This window comes from Arvicola amphibius, chromosome 18 (genome assembly GCF_903992535.2).
Source record: "Arvicola amphibius chromosome 18, mArvAmp1.2, whole genome shotgun sequence".
Taxonomy (NCBI): Eukaryota; Metazoa; Chordata; class Mammalia; order Rodentia; family Cricetidae; genus Arvicola; species Arvicola amphibius.
Genome location: NC_052064.1, coordinates 29,227,447 through 29,248,954, shown reverse-complemented (window position 1 = coordinate 29,248,954; position 21,508 = coordinate 29,227,447). Strand labels below are relative to the sequence as shown.

General features: G+C 45.6%; 1 protein-coding gene across 1 annotated transcript in view; it reads right to left on the bottom strand.

The window, feature by feature from the left end:
• The window catches only part of Plcl1 (phospholipase C like 1 (inactive)), a 281,502-nt gene extending 263,775 nt beyond the window's left edge, over positions 1-17,727 (bottom strand). The window contains exon 1 of the mRNA XM_038315536.1: positions 17,485-17,727. Coding sequence (XP_038171464.1) covers positions 17,485-17,727 — 243 coding nt within the window. The remainder of the gene's footprint in view (positions 1-17,484) is intronic.
• Between the last annotated feature and the right edge of the window lie 3,781 nt (positions 17,728-21,508).

The window sequence follows — 21,508 nt, the reverse complement described above, 5'->3', positions numbered from 1 at the left end:
TTTTCGGCCGGGCGGTGGTGGCGCACGCCTTTAACCCCAGCACTCGGGAGGCAGAGGCAGGCGGATCTCTGAGTTCGAGGCCAGCCTGGTCTACAAGAGCTAGCTCCAGGACAGGCTCTAGAAACTACAGGGAAACCCTGTCTCGAAAAACCAAAAATAAATAAATAAATAAATAAATAAATAAGTAAATAAATAAATAAATAAATAGATAAAATAGGTTTTTCACCGTGATGATTATGGCACACCTGGAACACGGCGTGACAGCCTTTCCTTTATCCATCTGTAAGCAGACGGAAATGTCTCAGATCCAAGTTAGGAATCGCTGTCGCGCCAGACACAAAAAGTTAGCCAAGTTCTATGCTCCACTTTACTAATCACATGTTTGTTAATCTAGGATAATAAAAAACATAGAGTTTTGTCTACGTGAAGATAAAGATCGGAAAGCTGAAACAGAAAACAGCCCCTGTGGGTAACCATACTCCAATGACGAGAAGTCACAATTTAAGGAAATTCTGAGGCCACCCAAGTGCCTAGCAACAGCACCACCACCATTAAGGGGACCATTTGGAAAACAATGTAAAACCTGAAGAGTAAGTGTATGGCGACTTTTCTAAACTAGAGAGTAATCTCGGGGGAAAAATAAAAAGGTTCAACAGAATCCTTTTTCATGGGCTACACAAAAACCAACCCAAAGTTTTCATAAGTGTAATAGATTGAGTAATTTTTAATTACTGCCATGATATTGGCTTAGTTGCCAGTGCCTCAATGGTAGTGGATCCTCACGTCAACTCTGAGCATCTCTCCTTCCGACCTCCTGTTGGATGCTCCTGAGAAATTTGCTCCTGCTGTGTGCTTTCTAAGACAGCAAATGGAACAGCTGACACACACTGAGCGGCTGTCAGCCTGGCACTGTGTTTTATACACAGGGGAGCTGCATAAGGCAGGACGTGAGGGGTCGGTGCTGGAGCCAGAAAGATACACGCTGTCCGCATTAGACTGGTGGTCCCCTCGTGGGCTATGGAGAGGAATCTGCACTTCGTTCCTGGAGCAGTGAGTGAGATGTCAGAGTTTTTAACCTGGAAAACTGGTGCCAGAATATTTGCCGGTTTGAAACTATGGCTCCGGTTCTTGGGTATGAAGGAAAAGATGGTGATCGGAAGCCAAAGTGCCAGTTAAGAAGATGTTCTAGTGAGAGAAGCCAAGCACAGATAGAACCAGAAGCAAGTGCAAATGGGAGCTACTAAGGGAGACAGAACCCGGCAGCAGGTTGGGTGTGGTGGACAAGACAAGAGCAGAGGGTGAGCTCCAAGACAGGCAAGGCAGGAACAGAGGGCAAGCTCCAGGTTGCTACAATGCCAGCTACAGGAACGGTGGTGCTACCGTTGAGATGACGCACACAGATACAGCTCAGCAGTTAAGAGCACTTCCTGGAGTTATAGAGAACCCAGTCCAGTTCCCAGAGCTTATGCAGGGCAGCTCACAGGAGTCTGTAACTCCAGCCCAGGGCATCCAGCAGCCTCCTCTGACTTCAGTGGGCACTTGCACACGTGTGCGTATGACAAACTCTCTCTCTCTCTCTCTCTCTCTCTCTCTCTCTCTCTCTCTCTCTCTCTCTCTCTCACACACACACACACACACACACACACACACTTAAAAAAAATCAATCTTAAAAGAAAAAGCACCAGACAAAGGAACACGTAACTTGGAAATATGCAGCGAAGAGTTACTCAGACCTACCTGCATCCGCGTACCTGACAAACATCCGCAAGCATCTATCCTGCTGGTCATAGGTGTACTTCTGCGACAAGCAACTGTCTTCTGCGTGTGACTACCTAGTCACGATGCACTGGATGCAGAGCGGCTATTTTACCTTTGACCCCTATACTGCAAAGCAGTCTGGTCACAGATATCATAATCACCAACGAAGAGAGGAATGAGTCAATCAGTCAATAAAAGCAACTTGGCCAAATGTGTCACGGCGTGAAACAAAGTGATTCGCACTGCGGAGGTGATAGTAGAGCCAAAGTTTAATGACGGTGGCTCCAAAAACAGGAGACAAGACCTACACGCTTCCTTCCTCTCCCATAGACATTAATATGGATAAGCTCGGTTTTCAATATTTGAATCAGTCATATAATCTTACATAACTAAGAAATCTCTTCATATAGTACGGCCTGAGGAGGTATTGTCACCCTCCTCTCACTCACGGAATAAAGTGCAAGCATCAAAAAATAGATGACAGGGCCAGGGGCTGGGCCAGAAGTGGCGCACATTCACCCACATTGACCTGGGGCATCACAGGAAGAGGACTGAAGGGTGACTTGACTAAATAGTGTCATAAGTAGTTCAAAGACAGTGGTTTCTGGGAAGGATGGCACATGTGTGTAACTGCGGGACGGAGAGACAAGATGGTCTTAAGTTGGAGATCATCCTGGGTGAAATAACAAGGTTCTATCAAGAGAGAGAGAGAGAGAGAGAGAGAGAGAGAGAGAGAGAGAGAGAGAGAAGCAGCAATGAAATTGCATTGTGATGAGGCTGAGTAGAGAAAGAAAGAAAGAAAGAAAGAAAGAAAGAAAGAAAGAAAGAAAGAAGAAAGAAAGAAAGAAAAGAAAGAAAGAAAGGAAGGAAGGAAGGAAGAAAGAGGGAGGGAGGGAGGGAAGGAAGGAGGGAGTGAAGGAGGGAGGGAGGGAAGGAGGGAGGGAGGACTGATAATAAGATGCAAACATGAGACTAAAGAATCTCATATCAGTCTGTATCCTTTTACCTCCCCCGAAAGATGTACCCACTCAAAGATTAAACTCCTAATAAGCACTGTGAACCTAGCAGTGGTAGGTCATGTTAACAGGGGACAGGGATCCATTAGGGAGGTGCAAGAGAAGGACTTGTGGCAGTTCCGTTGGGGGGGGGGGTTAAGTTCAGTTCTTATCTAACACTTAGAAGGGCTGTGGATGATGCATGATCTCAACTGTGGTCCCTTCCTTCCTGGGATTGATGAGGGGAAACTAACAAAGAAAGAAAAAACAAAGGGCACAGCCATTCCCTTACGTCTATGGATAATTTCTAATTTAGTATTTTTGTGAAAATCGCAGCAGTTAGAAGTGATGATGGGCTAAGAGGAGGCTATGTGTTCTGCGAAAGGATTATAGTCTGGAAACTTCTAGGAACACTAGCCCCGAGAGGCTCATTTTGCTTTGGGGTGCTAGAATCGGCCCTGGTTTCATTCGGCTGCAACACACTGGCTGTCTCTAGTTCTTATGACAACCGTGCTGATCAAAGCTGTGGACGGTTTTCGTGAGCACTTTAGCCAAAAGTCCAGCTCCCTCTGGAGTCTTTCCTCGGGGAAGCTGGAAGCTGCTTTAACCTCTGAGTTAAAAAGAAAGCAATAGGAGACTTCCATCCTGGAGGCGCCCCCTCCAGCTGCTGGCTTTCCCCTCTCACCGCAGGGATTTGGTGGGCGGCAAGCACCCAAGACAACAGACCATAGGGAAGCTCCATAGAAGAGAGAGAAGAAAGAGAAAGGAACCAGGCAGGCTTTACCCTTAGCCATATTATAACTCATAATAGAGTAAGTAATAGCTGCCCGTTTTTATACATTGTCCCTGTCTTTAAGAGTCGCTAAAGTGTTAGATACTATCTGTTTATTCAAGTGAAACTTTAGACAAGATTAATTAAAATTGAGCACATCTTTAATTAAATCTCTTTCATCAAGTTCATGGGCCGATTAATAAATCTGCAACTCTTTCACTCATTAAGAAAGTTGAAAACGCTTGTGAACTAACCTGGACAAACTCAAGTTAAAACTGGACAACCGTTCGTCAAGAAGGGCCTAGTCGGTTTGCGGAACACTTTTTAAAAGGGAATAAAAATCTTTCTGTTTTATTAGCTTATGACTGCATTAGTTTTTTTTTTATAATGTTGCGAGAATGATCACAGAAAAACCAATGGTGACCAATGTCTACAATTCCTAAAACATAAGCAGACAAGGAAGGCCTTTGGTCACAGTAGGAGGAAGACCTCGCATACCCAGTCAGGTTGTAACCAAACGGCCAAAACAGGGGGTTTGCTCCATGTCTCAAACACACCCTCCTTCCCAAAGCCCTCCATCAAAACCCTTAGAATTACTTTTGCTTCTTGGTTCCTTCTTATGTCTAAAAGGACCTGACAATTCATCCTTCAAAAGGAGCAGTAGTATTTCATTGACTAAATCGGAACCACTTAGCAATGTCTGCTTCCCAGATCTCTTATATTATGCCCTCCACACCCTAGGAGTTGGTTTCTGCTACAGAGACTGAAAACGAGAGAGAATAAACATCATAAGCACCACACAGTTGGATGAAGCCAGCGCTCCGCTCCTGTCACCAATTCTCGTCTTTACTGGCAGTGTGTATCACCTCTTGAACATAGAACCGAATTTTAAGAACCCTAATTTTAGGTAACCCTAATTTGTCTTACATTGTTAAGAATTGCTGGGCCATGGTGGCACATGTCTTTAATTCCAGCACTGGGGAGGCAGAGGCAGGTGGATCTCTGGGAGTTCAATGCCCACCTGGTCTACAGAGTGAGCTCCAGGACCGCCAGAGGTGTTACACAGAGAAATCCTGTCTCGAAGAACCAAAAAGGAAAAAAAAAAAAAGATCTTTCACTTCATTATGACATGTTTTTTAAATAATTAAGAAAAGCATGCTGGTCTAATACAGTAAATCAAAGCCAGCTGCCAGATCAAGTATGTCTTCTGTCAATTCATCAAATCCTCTCAAATTGAAAAGCGGTGTTTCTTGAAAGCAAGCCCAAGTCTGTTAACTTCTATCCGTGGAATAGTAACTTTTTCCAGAAGAAAAACTCCTGGCACAGACTCTACAAAACAGAGGGATGCAGAACAGATGATGAGCCACAGTCGCTCTGGCGTGACAACCAGCATTATGGAACACGAAATGCAGACAGATCCCAGCAGTGGATTTGGGAAGTAAATCTGGGAAGGTTACCTACTCTGTTCATCAATGCAGCGGAGCTAGGAACTGGGGTAGGGAATAGGAAGAACTGTGTAAGTTAACATTTATAATGTGCCTAGATGGTGTCTAGGATATGTAAAACAAAAATGTCAAAGGTTATCAGCGTGATGGGAGTATGGAGAAGACCCCCCCCCAACAATCCCCTTCAAAAGCTGTAATGAGAAATTTAAACTTACTCTTTCTGCTTCCCAAAGGTGGAAATAAGACTGTCTAGGAAATGTGTCCAATTTGGGCTCAATATAAGAACGTTTCCAGGCAACAAAGGCAGCATCAAAATAGGTTAGCCTATCACGAGAGAGGGAGCTCCCTGGTGATACAAGTCAGTCTCACACATCTGGGGGCCTTCCTACAGAGTCCCTGCCCGAATGTGACTGACTGTAAAATGATTTCCAATGACCGCTGATCAAACAGTGCTTGGCACACAGGGGTTACTCAAGACAATCCTATATTTACTCTCTTCTGAGGCATCTGCTTAACTCACCAAGTAGATGCAGCTGCAGTTCATCTCTATATGACACATAAAGACCTAGAAGCCTATAGGCCGCCATGTGGTCAATTGTCAGTAAAGAACACAGATCACAGCTTGGATTTCCCCGGGATTCTTCCTGAAGTTCAGAACAGAAAAAACAAATCCAGTACACGGTCTTCATTTTACATAAATAAATATATAACATCTAGAGCCAGAGATTTTTAAATTGATTCCAACTTTTTATCTTCATTAATAGCCCTCAACATTGGCAGCTGACATTCTCCAGTGTCAGCGGAGAGAAGGTTTTTTTTTTCTTCGCTTTGCACATCTAACAATCTCCACACGAATAAAAACTTAACTCTTGGTGATGTGAGCTGACATTCAAATCATACTTCCTCCAGCAAAGCCACACCTCCTAAACCTACCGGAAATACCTCCGCCAACTGTTGACCAAGTATTCAGACACTGGAGAGTATGGAGAATTTCTCATTTAAACCACCACACTTTGTTTTCTCGGTTTTTGGTTTTCTGTTTTGGCTTTTGGTTTTTCGAGACAGGGTGTCTCTGTGTAACAGCCCTAGCTGTCCTGGAACTAGCTCTTGTAGACCAGGCTGGCCTCGAACTCACAGAGGTCTGCCTGCCTCAGCCTCCCGAGTGCTGGGAATAAAGGCGTGCGCCACCTCTGCCCACACTTTGTTCTTAGTAGACTTCCTTTACCCAGTGGCCTGGACATATTCTAGTGTTCCCTTTCTCAGCAACCGCACGGATTCCGACAGCCTGGTCACTCAGAGATGAAACGAGCAGCAGCCTCAGCTTACCCTGGTGAAAAGGTGACCTGTGGGAAATCCACAACCAATATGTCTTATACTCAGAAAGTCATCTTCTAATCCAGGCTATAATCCCAGTGCTCGGGCATCTGAGGCGGCCTTATTCCATAGTAAGACTGATCTCAAAAGTGGTGTATGTATGTGTGTGTTGTGGGTGTGTGCATGTGTGTGCAGCTTCACATGTGTGCACACATGTGGAGGTCAGAGGTTGAGTTTAGATGTCTTTATCACTGCTCGCCAAATGTTCTGAGATAGAGTCTGTTGCTGAGCCATTTGCTTAGGCTGGCTGGCCAGTGAGCCCCAAGTATCTACTGGCTTTCACCAGCATGCTCCCAGCCACGGAGCCGCATGGAGCTTTGTTTTTTAACGCGGGTACTTCCTCAAGTAAAACAAAACAAAATAAAAGGTCATCTTTGAGTCCTTTCTCTTCCTACCTCACAAAGAATCATGAGCCATTCCCCCTTAGGAGGCAAAGATGATTAAGGAAACGTCATGCTTTCTTTCCAAGACCCTGTCTCTCCAAGTTCCGCTTCTAGGTAGCCTGGAGGAGAGGACCAGCAGAAGCCATAGAGAAGGCTGCGTATCAGTAAAGGGGGCCTGGGTCAGGAGGTGGAGGCTCATGCTTCCTGTGCCTTTTCTTTAAACTGCAGCGCCTAAGTCAAGCCCATACTTCTAACATAATACAACAATTCATATGACGACGTGTCTGCAGAAACCCAGTCCTCTGTGTTGATTAGACAGCCATGCTGAGCGTGTGACCACGGGAACTCACTTTTCATGTCCTAGGGCTGGGGCTAAAAACCAGTGAAAAGCAGACCAAGCTCGTTACTAACACCGAGCGTCCCCGGCAACACTCAGACCAACCCTCCCTCTACCCCTCCCAGAGACCTCTAAACTCAAGCGTCTTTGTCTCTAACAGTTGTCAGATGGGTTAAGATATTTGCCAGGGAGAGAGTTCGGCAGGTAGAGGTGTTTGCCTTTCAGGCCTGAGGGTATGAATTCAATTCCCAGAACCCACAGGGGAAAAAAAAAAAGAGAGAGAGAGAGAAAAGTTGTCCTCTGACCTCTATACATGCATTGTGCTGTGCACGCTTGCACAAATGTCTATAGTGAATAAAATAAAAACTTTAAGGCATTTTGAGGATAATTAAATGTATTAAAATGAGAGGTTAAAGGCACTACAAAGAGCCAAAAGCTATCAAAATCCGCAACAAATTAATCCCCAAATGTCCAACTCTGCACAATGAGTCCAGTAAAGAAACCCTTACGGGGCCTTTCTTCAGTCCCGTCTGGCCACGACCCTCCAGCACACCTGACCCTTCCTTCTCCTCTGAGCCACCTCAGATGCTGCAGAAGCTGGGCTGCTGAGGGCCTGTCCACCGCCTGGCTGACTATTTTTCTATGTATAGGCCTTTGGATCTCGATCACCATGCAGGCTATGAGACAGAAAACTGTAAATCAAAAGGTTACCTGTTGGGCAGGATGCGGTGGCGCACGCCTTTAATTCCCGTACTCAGGAGTCGGAGGCAGACAGAGCTCTATGAGTTCAAGGCCAACCTGATCTGCATAGCAAGTTCCTGGACAGCCAGGGCTACGTAGTAAGGCCTTGTTTCAAACAAAGCAAAATGGCCTGCCTGCTGCTGTTTACTAATTGATTATCGAAAAGACAAATGCATTTATTGCAACACTCGCTTGACCTCATGCCAACAGCATATCAGAAAATATTAGTTTCAAAATATTTTTGTAATTTTCAAATGTTTGGTAGGGGCCCTTTTTGGAAATTTAAAAAAAAAAAAGAATTAACGCGCTTTAAGAGAATATAACCACATACGGTCCTGTGCAAAAGCTGCACAGGAGAACTCTCCTGCGTCCTTTTAATAATGCAACAGAACTGGGGACAGATAACTAAAGTGACACACAGCTGTCTGCAGAGGACCACTAGACCTCTGACAACTGCAGTCTCCAAACGGTGCAAAGAAATCCCTGACACCATTGACCGCCGCCCAGTATCTCCGCACGGCGGGGCAGGTTACCTCTAACGTGATAAAGCAGACACAGAGACCCTTTTAATGTAACGTTATGCCCACTCTCCCACCCGATGACTTTGGAATTTCCAAGACAAAAGCATTAAGTGATCAGACAGACTTTCGGTTTAATAAATGCCTCAAATAGTCACTGAGTTCCTCCTATGCGAGAGGCGCTATTCCGTCCTCAGAGATCCCAGGAGATCCCAGTTATACACATCCACTCGTGGAGAAAACGGTGATTTCCACTCCTTACTGATTCATCAATGGGAGACAAAACTAGCAAACTCTAAAATGCCGTATCGGTTAGCCATCATTAGGAGTCTGTCTTTAGCATGTGCAATTTATTCCAAAGATGAATCGTCAACTGCTGATTAATGCTAACCTTTATCAAGAAGCAAAACTACACTACCAGGAGGGCCGGTCTCCACGGGGAAAACTGAAATGCGATGTTTAATGCAAAATCATCAACATTTCATGTTATAAACTTCAGAAGGAGAAATGCATCCAGAGAAGCCTAAAGAGAATTCCCTAAACTGTTTGCAGAATGTTTCCTTACTGATGTGTCAGCCGAGCTTAATGTGCAAGCTAACAAAGTTTTTAAACCGCTCTCCCATGCTCGCCAGCTGAGCTTTAATCAATATTATTTCGGGGGCTGTGTAGCAGAAAGAGTCGAAGCAGTCAGGAGCGGTAGCACACACCATGAGTCCCGGCACTTGGGGAGCGGAGGCAGAGGCAGGTGGATCGCGGGGGAAGTTTGAGCTCTTTCTCTGGCTCTGTGTTTGTTAGCTACGCGAAACCTTGGAAAAGTCACTTAACATCTCGTCTGTAAACACTGGTATGATAATAACAACAATTTCATGTGATTATTGTCAGAAATAAATTACCTAATACACATTAAGTGTTCAAAACAATGCCAGACTCAACGAATAAATATTATATAAGTATTTTCTAATATTATAGAGAAAATGTCTCAGTAGCATAATTTCTCAAGATATTACAGTTTTGTCAATTATATTAAGAAGAAAATGAGAAACCATTTAATTGTCGACAGCATTTCTAAATATGTACTATTAAATTATGGTGCAGAGTCAATAAACTCCAAAATATCTCAAAACAAGGCTTCACCAAAAGCTAAAAGGGACTTTGCATCTTGTATGAGAACCTCTAGGGGGAGCAAAAGGTTTCATTCCCTTACAGTAAAGGCCCTATCCCCTTTTCCAAAATTTACTCTTGATCAATAAATAAGAAACTGCCAGTTTAAGGATGCTCGCTGGACTGTATTTTATGGGGTGACACCACAAGGGAGCGAGGTATCGAGGGCACATATGCGGTGCCTCTCTATTCAACCCAACACTCAAGATGGACTGAATTAGAGAAGGACGAGGCAATCTCCTGATACAAACGCCCTTGGCCAGAGCCTGACGCTGGCTGACTCGTTCCGAGCTGTGGAAGACCATGGCTCCCTCTGACCTGACCTCTCTCTCTCTCTCTCTCTCTCTCTCTCTCTCTCTCTCTCTCTCTCTCTCTCTCTCTCTCTCTCTCTCTCTCTCTCTCTGTGTGTGTGTGTGTGTGTGTGTGTGTGTGTGTGTGTGTATCTGAGCATCACACTTGTCACTGGTCATCAGGCATGAGAGAGTGTGTGGTTTTACACACACAGGCTCTTCACCTGCTATGGTTTGAATTCATTTAGGCTTAGGAAAAACTGCCCACAATAAGGTTGGGTCCCGTCCCACATTACAATGTTGGTCCCAGCTAAGCATAAGGATTCTTTTGTCTCTTTTTGGCTTCTTTGGGCATTTATCTCCCGTGACATCACATGACTCTGAGTATCTCTAGCTCCCCAAACTCTCTGTAGCGTCACAGTCTCAGCGATTCAAACCAGGATCTCGTACCGTACAGACAACACACGCTGGCTGACTTGAACATCCTTTCTGGGTTTAGTCCACTTCGTCTAGGATTAGCATATTTCAAAAGGTTCTTGAGAAAGGTCAACATAAAAGAATGAACAAAACAGATGTTATCGTTCAAAAGTATTTTGAACTTTTAATGCAAAGTTGTGCAGCTAAGGACAAGCACGATCTCCTTGCCTGTCACAGCTACACCCTAGGGCTGTGGCACAGCTCACTGTCAGAGACCCTGAGCTGCATCTCTGACACTACAACAAAAGAAAAGAAAGTGCTACACACTTCCATAATCTATAAATACAAACTCAAAAACACCGGAAAGCTAAATGCACTCTTTTTCTGAACAGTTTGGTTTTTATGTTTGGGATGGATTGGATTGTTTTCAGAATTTTCTTCCCGGAGAGATAATGGTGATATAAACAGCGGCTCTTTTCTGTTCAAATAGGTAATCCTGCTTTTCTCAAAGTAATGCCCCACTGATCCCCAATATGGTGAGTTGAAATGATTCTATTCGAAATAAAGCAGTTAATGACTCTCTTATACATACCCACGCAAGCCATTACAAATAAAACCACAAATAAGCCAAATTTTAAACCTGAGAGGCAATTTCAACCCTGTCCTGCTAGAATCTTGTTGCCATTGCTATTTGCTAAAATACAGTGCCCAGGCCAATACTTAAACAAGGCAGAATGTTACCTAGAAGTTGGCCCTTGGTTATCATCATTGCTATCATTTACATAGTATAATCATTAATTATAATAATCTCTGTTGTATCCCTTTGTGAGAACAGGAATACAAAGATAAATTCGGATACAGAGATGAGTGAGTTCAACAAAACCACAAATGAGCCTTGTACTACATGATTAAAACGTTCGTCAAAAACATAAGGTTTTGCAAAGCCAACAGATTTCACTACAAGAATATTTATTGATGTATTACCTTAGATTCCTGCTGGAAGCCCAATTCAGTGACTCCCCGTCCTCACAACCAGCGGCTCATTTAGTGGTGGCACCACAGAGGGGAGTCAAGAAGCCACCTGTTATAATGTTGTCCCTATGGCAGTTTGGACATTCGGCTTGAACATGGCATTATTTCAATGTTCACTGTTGCTAAAAGCTACAGCAGAGAAGGTAGTTCAGTCCACTGAGCACCTCCCTGGCCATTCTCTGCCACCCATTGCTCTAGCACCACCCAGAAGCACTCACTTCATGGGCTATTTGTTCCTAGCACCAGGCTCTGCCGGCTGTCTCCTGATGGCGCTTCCTACTGCCCTGCTGTGCCTGAGGTGTTATTTGGCAATAAATGTTCAATTGACAGTTTACTGTAAAAAAAATAAATTTAATTGCCTGTTTTCTTCATCATAAAAGAGAATGGTTGGGACAACTCTTCAGAGGTAAACCCTTCAGTGGCTATGTAATTGGATTATATTCTTTAAGCCTTGATTGTAGTAGGATGTTTCTGTCCCACTCCGTCCAACAATAAACACACAAAAACTATATTATTTGAAATACTGTTTGGCCAATAGCTTAAGCGTATTTCTGGCTAACTCATATCTTAAATTAACCCATCTCTATTAATCTGTGTAAGTCTGTGGCTTACTGGGCAAAGTTCTGGTGCCTATTTCCGGAGGGGCTACATGGCTTCTCCCTGACTCCACCTTCTTTCTCCCAGCATTCAGTTTAGTTTTCCCTGCCTAGCTCTACTCTACCCTATCACAGGCCAAGCCAGATTCTTTATTCATTAACCACCAGCAATAAAACATATTCACAGCAAACATCACCTCTCGCTCACTTAATATAGTCTCCAAAAAAGAAATGCAAATCTATAAATTCTAAGACTTATAACAAACATTGATTGACAGGCACATCTAAAAACCTTTCATTAAAATACAAAGGGGTGTTTTACCCAGGGTTTTATTCTTCATTCTCTCAAGGGGTGTTATTAAAAGTCACACCAGAAAAGCACTGAACTAAGAAGCGATTTCTAAGGTGAAATGCAGTCATACTTCTAGGACAGCTTCAGAAAAAAATAAGCATTATGGCTGTAGCTGTTGGGATAGTAAGATAAAGCCACCTAAGAGGTTCAGTGCTACGTATACAGTGGGCACACATTTCCGTGGGAGAGCCCCCTCTGTAGCTCCAAAGGCCACGGCCTGCTAGCAGCTATCCACCCACAAAGGCTGGTCAGCTCCAGTGAATTGTCAGGTTTGTCCCTTGAAAATTCCACCATCAGTTTGCTATTGAGAGATTTCAATGTATATCCGTGGTCTTAGTTAGGGTCACTGTTGCTGTGATGACACACCAGGACCAAAGCAGCTTGGGGAGGACAGGGTTGATTCTGCTCACACTTCCACAGCATCCGTCATCAATGAAGAAAGTCAGGACAGGAACCCATACAGCGCAGGAGCTGGAGGCAGGAGCTGATGCAGAGGCCGTGCAGGGTGCTGCTTACTGGTTTGCTCCCCATGTCTTGCTCAGCCTGCTTTATTATAGAACCCAGGACCACCAGCCCAGGGATGGGAACACCCATAATGAGCTGGGCCCTCCCCCACCAATCACTAGTGAAGAAAATGCACTACAGCTGTCTTTGGGAGCTATTTTCTCACTTGAGGTTCCCTCCTTTCAGATGACTCTAGCTTGTGTCAAGGTGACATAAGACCATCCAGGACATCAGTACAGGAACAAAAGTCTACATGCTAATTAATTCCCAGGCTAATCTACGAAAGCATACATAGCTCCAGTGTGCCTGAAAATTGTAAGCAGTTTTTCAGCCATATTTAATTTCACATTATAACTGTTTATAAAAATATGTTCAAAGTTTCAATGGAAATCCTCTTCATCTCACTCCCCTATAATAGTATATATTCAGGGAACCAGGTATCTGCCCCTTCTATCTATCAATCTAAAGAAAGCACAATTCTTCTCAAAACTCCATTGTCTTCAGGGACACAGGGAAGAAGTTGGCCTAGGGTAAATCAGGTGAGCTTCCAAACTGACACCATCAAGAGCTGTGAGGGGGGCCACACACTGACAAGTGACCTCCATTAGCAAACTGCCCTTTCACACACCGCAGGGGCCTAACCAAAGGGCTTAACCAAAGGGCCAAAGGCAGGAAGGGCTGGTATCCCCTTCCTGAGCCTTGGAGCTCCAATTCACCCCACAAGGCCAACATTCAGATTCTTCATGAGCTCAACTTGATTCTAACCTACGAGTGTTAACTTGTGAGCTGACTGCATCCGGGGACCTGCATGGTAACACGGGGATTAAGCAGATACAGCTTTGAACCTGACTCTGTCTTAATTTAGGTCTCTCCATACCTCCCTTACACCAGACGACTGGCTGAGAGGATACGGGATGTAGGAAAGCTAGTTTGGTATTTAACCACAGTAGACAGCACTTACTGTGAATTTCATCTGTTTGCCTCTCTGATGAGTCAGCTGGTACCCAAGGTACATCTTGGTGTTTGCAGCTCCCAAAACCAGATAGGGTATGACAGAGCCATGGTAACTTAACGCTAACGAGGCGTGGACCACAACAATCTTAATCATTCCTTTAGCTGCTCGGTTGTGTGGCTCAGCTCCTCATTCCTAACACGGACCTCCATCCCACGTGCCATGCAGTGAGACAGATATCAATCTGCTCTTCCTTGCCTGGGCTAGATATACTTAGACTCCAAAGAAAACAAACAAATGTGGAATCAATCAATATGTCACATGTACTAGAAAAAAATGAACGGCCTTCAAAATATTTATGTATCTCAGTTCCCACTATCTAATAAAAAGAATAAGCTATGCTGTTTCTTATTTCTACAATATTATTGCTTCGGGCTATTGGCTATGATTTAAAATGGCAGATGTTTTAAATAGTAGGATATTGACATCAAACACTAGATAAGCAGTCTAATTTCTTTATTATAACTATATTCAAATTCAAAATAGTACATCAATATGAGATATTACTTAACTTAGCATTTTCCTACCTTTGCATCTTAAATCACATATCAAGAGGGAATTGAGACGGACTCAATGAATATTAAAGTATATTATGCACAGTTGGCAAAAAATGAAACATTTATCAATGGCAGTTCATAGAAAATAATCACGCAGGGGGAAAGTCAGTGCTTTACAGAGAGTCTAGCTAAATTCCTATGGTATTAAAAAGCACAAAGTAGGTCTACAAGAGCTAGTTCCAGGACAGGCTCAAAAAAAAAAAAAAAAAAAAAAAAAAGCTGCAGAGAAACCCTGTCTCGAAAAACCAAAAAAAAAAAAAAAGAGAGAAAAAAAAAAAAAGAAAAAAAGAGAAAAAGCACAAAGTAAAAAGACTAAGCCTGAGAATATAAAGGAAATTTTACTAAGCCTGAGAATATAAAGGGAAAGGCAACAGTGACAGCAGACAGGCTCGGCGAGGACGGGCACACATCGACAGTGTGACAGTATAATCAGCGCAGAAGGAAATCGTTTTCTCGGCTACACACATGTTTTCAAATGTAGGAAGGGCAAATTAACTGAAAACATTCCTTTAATTAATATACAAGGGAGTCTGTTTCCTGGCAGGATAGAGGAATGCACTATTCTGATCTAATATTCATGCTAATAGAGAATTAGCATTTAAATAATTAAACCAATAATCTAGGTCAACCCGAACGGAGGTCATAATTTGGTGGGATTATTGGGGTGCCATGAGAAGTAGAGCTGAGGGCCAGATGTAGGGAGTAAACCACTGGGGACAGGCCTTGTCTCCGCCCCTCGCTCCCTCTGCCTGCTGGCCACCAGCCACTGAACAACGGTCCTGCACTATTCCGCCGTGATGGACTGCCTTGCTGCAGGCCTAGAAACGCTGACGGTGACCATGGGCTGAGATCTCGGAAACCATGAGCCAAAATGTATCTTTCCTCCCTCCATGTTTCTAATTATAAGGGTGCCTTTTGGTATATGCTCATCTTTGCTACATTAAAGTAACCAAGCCACACTACAAACAAGACAAAAGATTCAAGACATAAATAAACATATTCTTGACCTCAGAAAGAGTCCTTTTGCCCCTGGGAAGAAAAGGAAGGTCACTGGAGACAAATCCCAACAACCGCCACCTACCCATTACCAGGCCATCTTTGAAGTTTAATCTACTCATATAGTGCCCCTAATCAATCCCCTAGGCCCCAAAAATGTTAGATGCAGATCTGATGGTAGGAAGCCAATACATTCTAGTCAAATGTCTTTGTACCTATTGAGGGCCTCGGCCGTTAGTCACAGATACACAGTCATAGATACATATGCCTACAAGCGCGTGAACTATTTTGGAAGGGATGCGTAAGAAGGTGTTAATAGCTATAGGGTAGGCTATGTAAATGGGAGTTAATTGTTTTAATTATAGGTATATTTTTCGAATAAATCTACTTTAAAATAGTTCATCTAATTTTGTAGTATCTTTAATTTTAAACACCATTTATTAAGCATTTATTTAATTTACTATTAAATGGAGAAAATGTAATGTTCTGCTGTCTTCCTTTTGGTCACCAAACAACTTCCAAACGAAAGAGGCACTATCACTCAGGGCCGACCCTGATGAGAATATAAACCTCATGCCGAGCATGTAGCCCGGGGGCGGGGCTTCTTTCTTTTGAGGCCAGGTATGGCTGTGTGCAGGAGGCTACATTGGAAATGAAGAGCCTTCCGTGTCAAGCCCTTGATTGCTGAGTCTCAAGCTTGCATGACCACATCCCCAGGATTTTCAACACGTAGAAGCACACACCCAGTGGCACAGCAATTTCAGAGTGGCAAAACTGGCTGCAAGAATTTGCACAGTCCTTATGCTGCATGGCTTGTATGTTTCACAATATTATAAAGACCCACTGTGTTACCGTCGTATGTTATAAACTACCCCACAGTAACTATTTTCATAGGCACAGGTCCTCTCATAGAATCTGCATCTTGTACTCCAAATGTACCTGTTTCCTAATTATAAATGAGACAGTGTGATTTCTGACTTGGAGTATTAAGAGGGCCATTTCTCTTTTATCCAAATTCACATCCAGACTATAACGCTCTCTGCATATTATGAAAGAGCCACAGAATAAACTACGGCAGGTTACTTGACATTCCTGTGCACTTTTCACATAGGAATCTCCCTGTAGCTTTTGAATTCCTGAGGGTCCATGCTTGGGGGGGGGGGAGCGAAGATAGTGCTTGGAGCTAGGTGGATGGGGAGCAAACGCTGGGGTTGGTAGCTCGGGAAAGAAGACAGGCATGACCAGCGGCTGCTCGGTTTAAGCCTAAGCAGCCTTTCTGAACGTAGGAGCCTACCCAGTAAGTCAGTGAGCTGAACAGTAATCCTTCCACTGTCCTTCCTTCCAAGTCCTTCTTTCTGCCGCGTGTTGTGTGTATCCACATATGAATACATGTGTATCCACATATGCTCTACCAAGATCAATTTTAATCTCACATGTACGCAGTAATCACATGGACCTACGCCAAAAGGCCCTATCCTAGAGCAGTGCCAAGGGGCTTACCTGAAAAAAAAAAATTACTCCAAAGTCATGCACCCAAAAGATGAACTTTCAAACAGGGGAAACAAGTTCAGCGTGGGAGACAGAAATAAACAAATAGGGGTGAAGAAAGGTTTACAGTTCCTTGGCAGATGGATAAAGGCAAATCCTCTGGGGGTGCTAGGGGAGTCTGGGAACGTTTTTCCCGGATGTGTGTTTTCTGCAGCGCGAAAACTCTGGATGAGCTCTTCCTTCATCCTCTCTAGGCTGCAAACTCTGCCTGCCTATCTGCAAAGTTCAAGCATTTCAGGATTTTGGCACCGTTTGTATCTGAGGGAGATTACCCCCACACACTTGAAAGTAAGCTATGCTTCGCCTTTGCTGATCGGGAAAAGCTTGCCCTCGGCTGGAGAAAGCATAGCCAGCCCGCAGGTCTGCATTTATCCCAAGTCCTCCCTTCCTCCTCCCATCCACCGGTTAGTGAAGCTTGCCCAGAAAATGAGGGAAAGCATCCATCAAACCGCAGAAGCGCAGAGCGCAGAGGGGAACTTTTCCCTGGCTGTCAGACGGGAAATCACTTCTGCTTCTCAAGGCCAAGAGCAGAGTCTGGGAACCTCCGGACTAGGCAGGAAGGTTTGGCAATGAAGGAGGTGGGAGAAAACAATGCCCTGCAGGCGATGCCTGCCTGGGGCAATGAACATCCTGCCGGGGGTCCCCTACCTCTCCGACACCCACAACCACGCTTTGGGCCGCTGCGGCTCGGTTTACCTTGATGATGCTGCTGCGCCTGGGGGTCGCTCGCGCAGCTTCCAGGAGGCCGGCCTCGGTGTCCCCGGGGGGCCCTGCGGCGCCGGGCAGTGCGACCCCGCTGCGACGGTCCCTCATCCGGCCACTCGAGGCCGCGGGTGCAGCGTCCCCGGAGGCAGCGTCGGCGGCGGCTCGGGGGTCGTCTTCGCCTCCGGCAGCGTCGAGAGGCACTGAACCCTCCCTGGCAGCCGCGCCCTCGGCCATGGCCAAGCACGTTTCGGAAGCTCCAGGCGAGACAGCTCGACCGACACCGGTGTCCAGCCCCCGGCAGGGGTGCGCTCAGGCACCGGGAAAAAGCCCCGCCGGACTTTGTCTCAGCGCCCGACGGCGGCTGCAGCGATCGCCGCAACTTTGTGGAGAGGAGACATCGCTGGGGCAGAGGCGTCCTCGGGCTGTGGTCCAGGAGGTCAGCGGGCCGGCGCGGGCCGGCGGCGGGGGGCGGGGAGAAGATGCGAGCGGGAGGGAGAAGCAGGCTGAAAAGCAGCGGGAGGTACCGGAGACGTGATGCAAACGCCCTCTCGGCGCAGACAAAAGGCGCCGGGCGCCGAGCCAGGAGCCTCCCGAACCGGGACGCGTGCGGCCGGAGCGATGACTGCGGACGGGCCACCCGCCACCTGCCCGCCGACCGCGGCGCGGCGGCCCCAGGAAGTGCGGCGGTGGCCTCCACTCCGCTCGCCTGTGACAGGGAGGGAAAGACTTGTTTTGACAGCCCGCGGGGATTGGCAGGCGTCTGAGCCTCTCAGGAGCCGAGGCTCGCCGGGGGGGTTCGGCCCGACCAATCCGCACCGCGGAGGGGTGTGCCCGAGCGCGAAGAATGGAATGTGTGCTGGAGCTCCGAGCCCGCCCGGCCCCGGCTCGGGTAAGGGGCGAGGGTGCGCGCGCCAGTGTGCGCTCCCGCAGGCACTCGGAGTACATTTTAGGAAGTTTAGAAACGCTCAAGCAGCCTGGAGGTGCACCCAAAATGGTGAGGGGAGATGGGGGGGGGGAGGGGGGGGGGGGGGGGGGGGGTCCCAGGGAGATGCCGGAGGAAACACTCTGCAAAGCGGCAAATCTGAGCGAGACTGTCAGAGCGTTTGGCGTGGGGGTGACACTTGGCACCGCCAAGGGTGAAATGCAAGCTCTCCTGCCAATCCTTATGCCATGCCCATGCGGAGATAAACTAGGGTTTGCTAGAACCCTGGGGTTTCACAGGAGCCTGGAGGTTCTACGAGCGGTTTCTACGTTCACTCTGAGTAAATATGACAACGAGCTGGATGAAAGAGGCAGGGTGAGAGGAAACAGACCAACCAAAACCCTGGGGACGACCTAAGGAAACACCGAGGTGAGGGAGCCGTACAACTACAAGGTCACTGGCAGGTTCAGTCTCTACCCTAAAACGTTCCTAGCTGACGAGGGTTTAGCCTCGCCTCTGTATCTAATTCTGAATAAATCCATTTTGCCCTTTCCACCAAGAGGAGAGATCATTACATGGAGCAGGGATTCAACTGAATTAACCACACTACGAGCAAACGCCGACAATAGCTTAAGATCCCTAGAGAAATAGAAGACAGCATTTTTATTTAAAAGATTTGGAGCATTGAGGTCTGTATGAAACCCCAGAGCATTAAAAGTATTTCAATTGCTAATTATTTCATAATTCAAGACCGTTCTTCCTTGACTCTGCCAAGAGCACCAAGAAACTCTTCAGCCGTGTAGACCCAGAAATTTGTTAGAATTCTAGCATTTTAACGGGAGAAATGAGCCTTGGGGCTGGTTAGCACGGACGCTGACATTAGCTCTGCTAGCCAGATCCTGCGGCGCCTTTCTTCGCTTTTTTATCTAGCTCGCCTGAGGCTCCAAACAGTCAGAACTGGATGGAGCTCTCGGGGAGATTCATATTTGACATTTACCATGGGCAAGGCTGGGAAGACTTGACTTTTACCTTTTCTTGAATGTCCTAGAGATGAACAGTGAGCTCTGGTTTTAGAAGCAACACCGCCCTCTAGTGAGTGGATGAGAACTACAGCCAAAATAGCAAGTGTCACAACTGCGTTACACAGGAAACTTTCGTTTTGTCCTCAGAGATATAATTGATTTTAGGCTACTATTTTTCTGGTGCTCAGTGATCATTGCATCTGATTTCTGACTTTTACAGCTGTCCTTGCTTCATATTTCCGTATCACGTTAATAAAGTTTCTGTTTGTGACTTGTTTGAAGATGGTGAACGCTGCAGTTATCATCTTCTGATATGAATATTAATTACCAGGAATTCCTTTCCTACATTTGTGCATGCCTTCATATTCATTTTAAGATATTATTAGTATCATCTAACAATAAAGGTCTGTAGCGCACCACGCCCGTCTGCGCTCTATGACCCACCATACAGTTCGTGAGCCGGGCAAGGGGCTGGAGATTTAAACACACAGACACACAGACAGAGACACAGGTCATCCTTGAATTCCCCCAAGAGCGCCCCCTTTATTGTGGCCAGGGGCAGCTTATATAGGGATCCTTAACTGATAGCCACGCCCCAGCCAAACGCACCAGAAACCACTCTCCTGCCATCAGGAACTCCTGAGGGTCTCGTGCTCAGAGCAGCTGCAAGCACTACAAGTTGTTTATAAGAAATTCAGGATCTGGGGGATTCACAGCTCTCAACAAGGTCAGTGGCTTTCAAATAAGGAAAAGCCAGAAAGTACAGCATACGGTTTGCAAAATGTTTTGTCTCGATTTAAAATGTCCAAGTTGGGCTCTCATGCCTTCTCTTCCTTAGCAGTCTTCCCTGTGTCTTCTCTGAACACAAATGCACAGGAACTGATAAAGACTTTCTCTTCTGGAAGGCTCTCTAATCCACTCGACCTTGAGAATTTTGGAATATATGAAGAGAGGGGTTTTTAAGTTCTATCGTCTTCTGCCATAAGCTCAGAAGGTGTCTCGTGCCTACAATCTTACATTAAAAACTCCGTGTGCCTGCCTGCCTCACAGAGGCTACGAAAGTGAGTAAGGGAGACAAAGGTCACAGATTCCTTCAAGGACACTCTCCCAGAGCAGTACAATCTCCCCACAGGTCCCGACTCTTAGGGGCTACCACTCCCAAAAGAGCACAGCTGCAGACCGAACCTTTAATGAATGGGCTCTGAAGGGCATTAAAGATCCAAACCACAGGAAGAATGAAGATGGTGTTGCTACCAGAGGTGAGGTCCTGGAATTCCCAGTGCAGACCAGGCTGCCCTCAAATTCAGAAAGATCTGCCTGCCTCTGCCTCCTGAGTGCTGGGATTAAGAATGTGTGCCGCCACCACCCAGTGAGTTCAGAATTCTTCATAGAGGATTATCTGGCACATAGGAAATAGTTATCAAAATAACGCTTCCCTCTGTAACTTCTCAGCAATTAGGAAGTCTTGGGTCTTCTCACCAGCTATTTTGTAGGTCCTGAGTTCTGAAGTGACTTCTCTAGATGAGCAGAATCAGTGACCTAGCTGATATCTGACTTTCTTCTGTGAAACAACTTCTCTGTACACTATGAAGAGGTGTCACCTCTGATTGGTTTAATAAAAAGTTGAACAGCCAATAGCAAGACATAATTTTCAGGGAAGAGAGAATGCTGAGGAGAAAGGTGGAGTTGCAAGATTAATCTCCCAGCTGCTGCCTGAGGGCTTGAGCCACCATGAGCTAAGCTCATGTAGTAGTTTAAGATTCTCGCTCCTGCAGACAGAAAAGATTATAGACACACAGTAAAGTGGGTCCAGATGGAAAAAAGTTTTCTAACAGGTTACAGTGTCTCTTAACAATACTTGCGTAAGCTTAAGAAAAAAAGAAAAAGGATACAGTCAAAAAAAATGATTTAAAAATAATGAAGTTGCCGGGCGGTGGTGGCGCACGCCTTTAATCCCAGCACTCGGGAGGCAGAGGCAGGCGGATCTCTGTGAATTCGAGGCCAGCCTGGTCTACAAGAGCTAGTTCCAGGACAGGCTCTAAAAAAAAAAAAAAAAAAAAAAAAAAAAAAA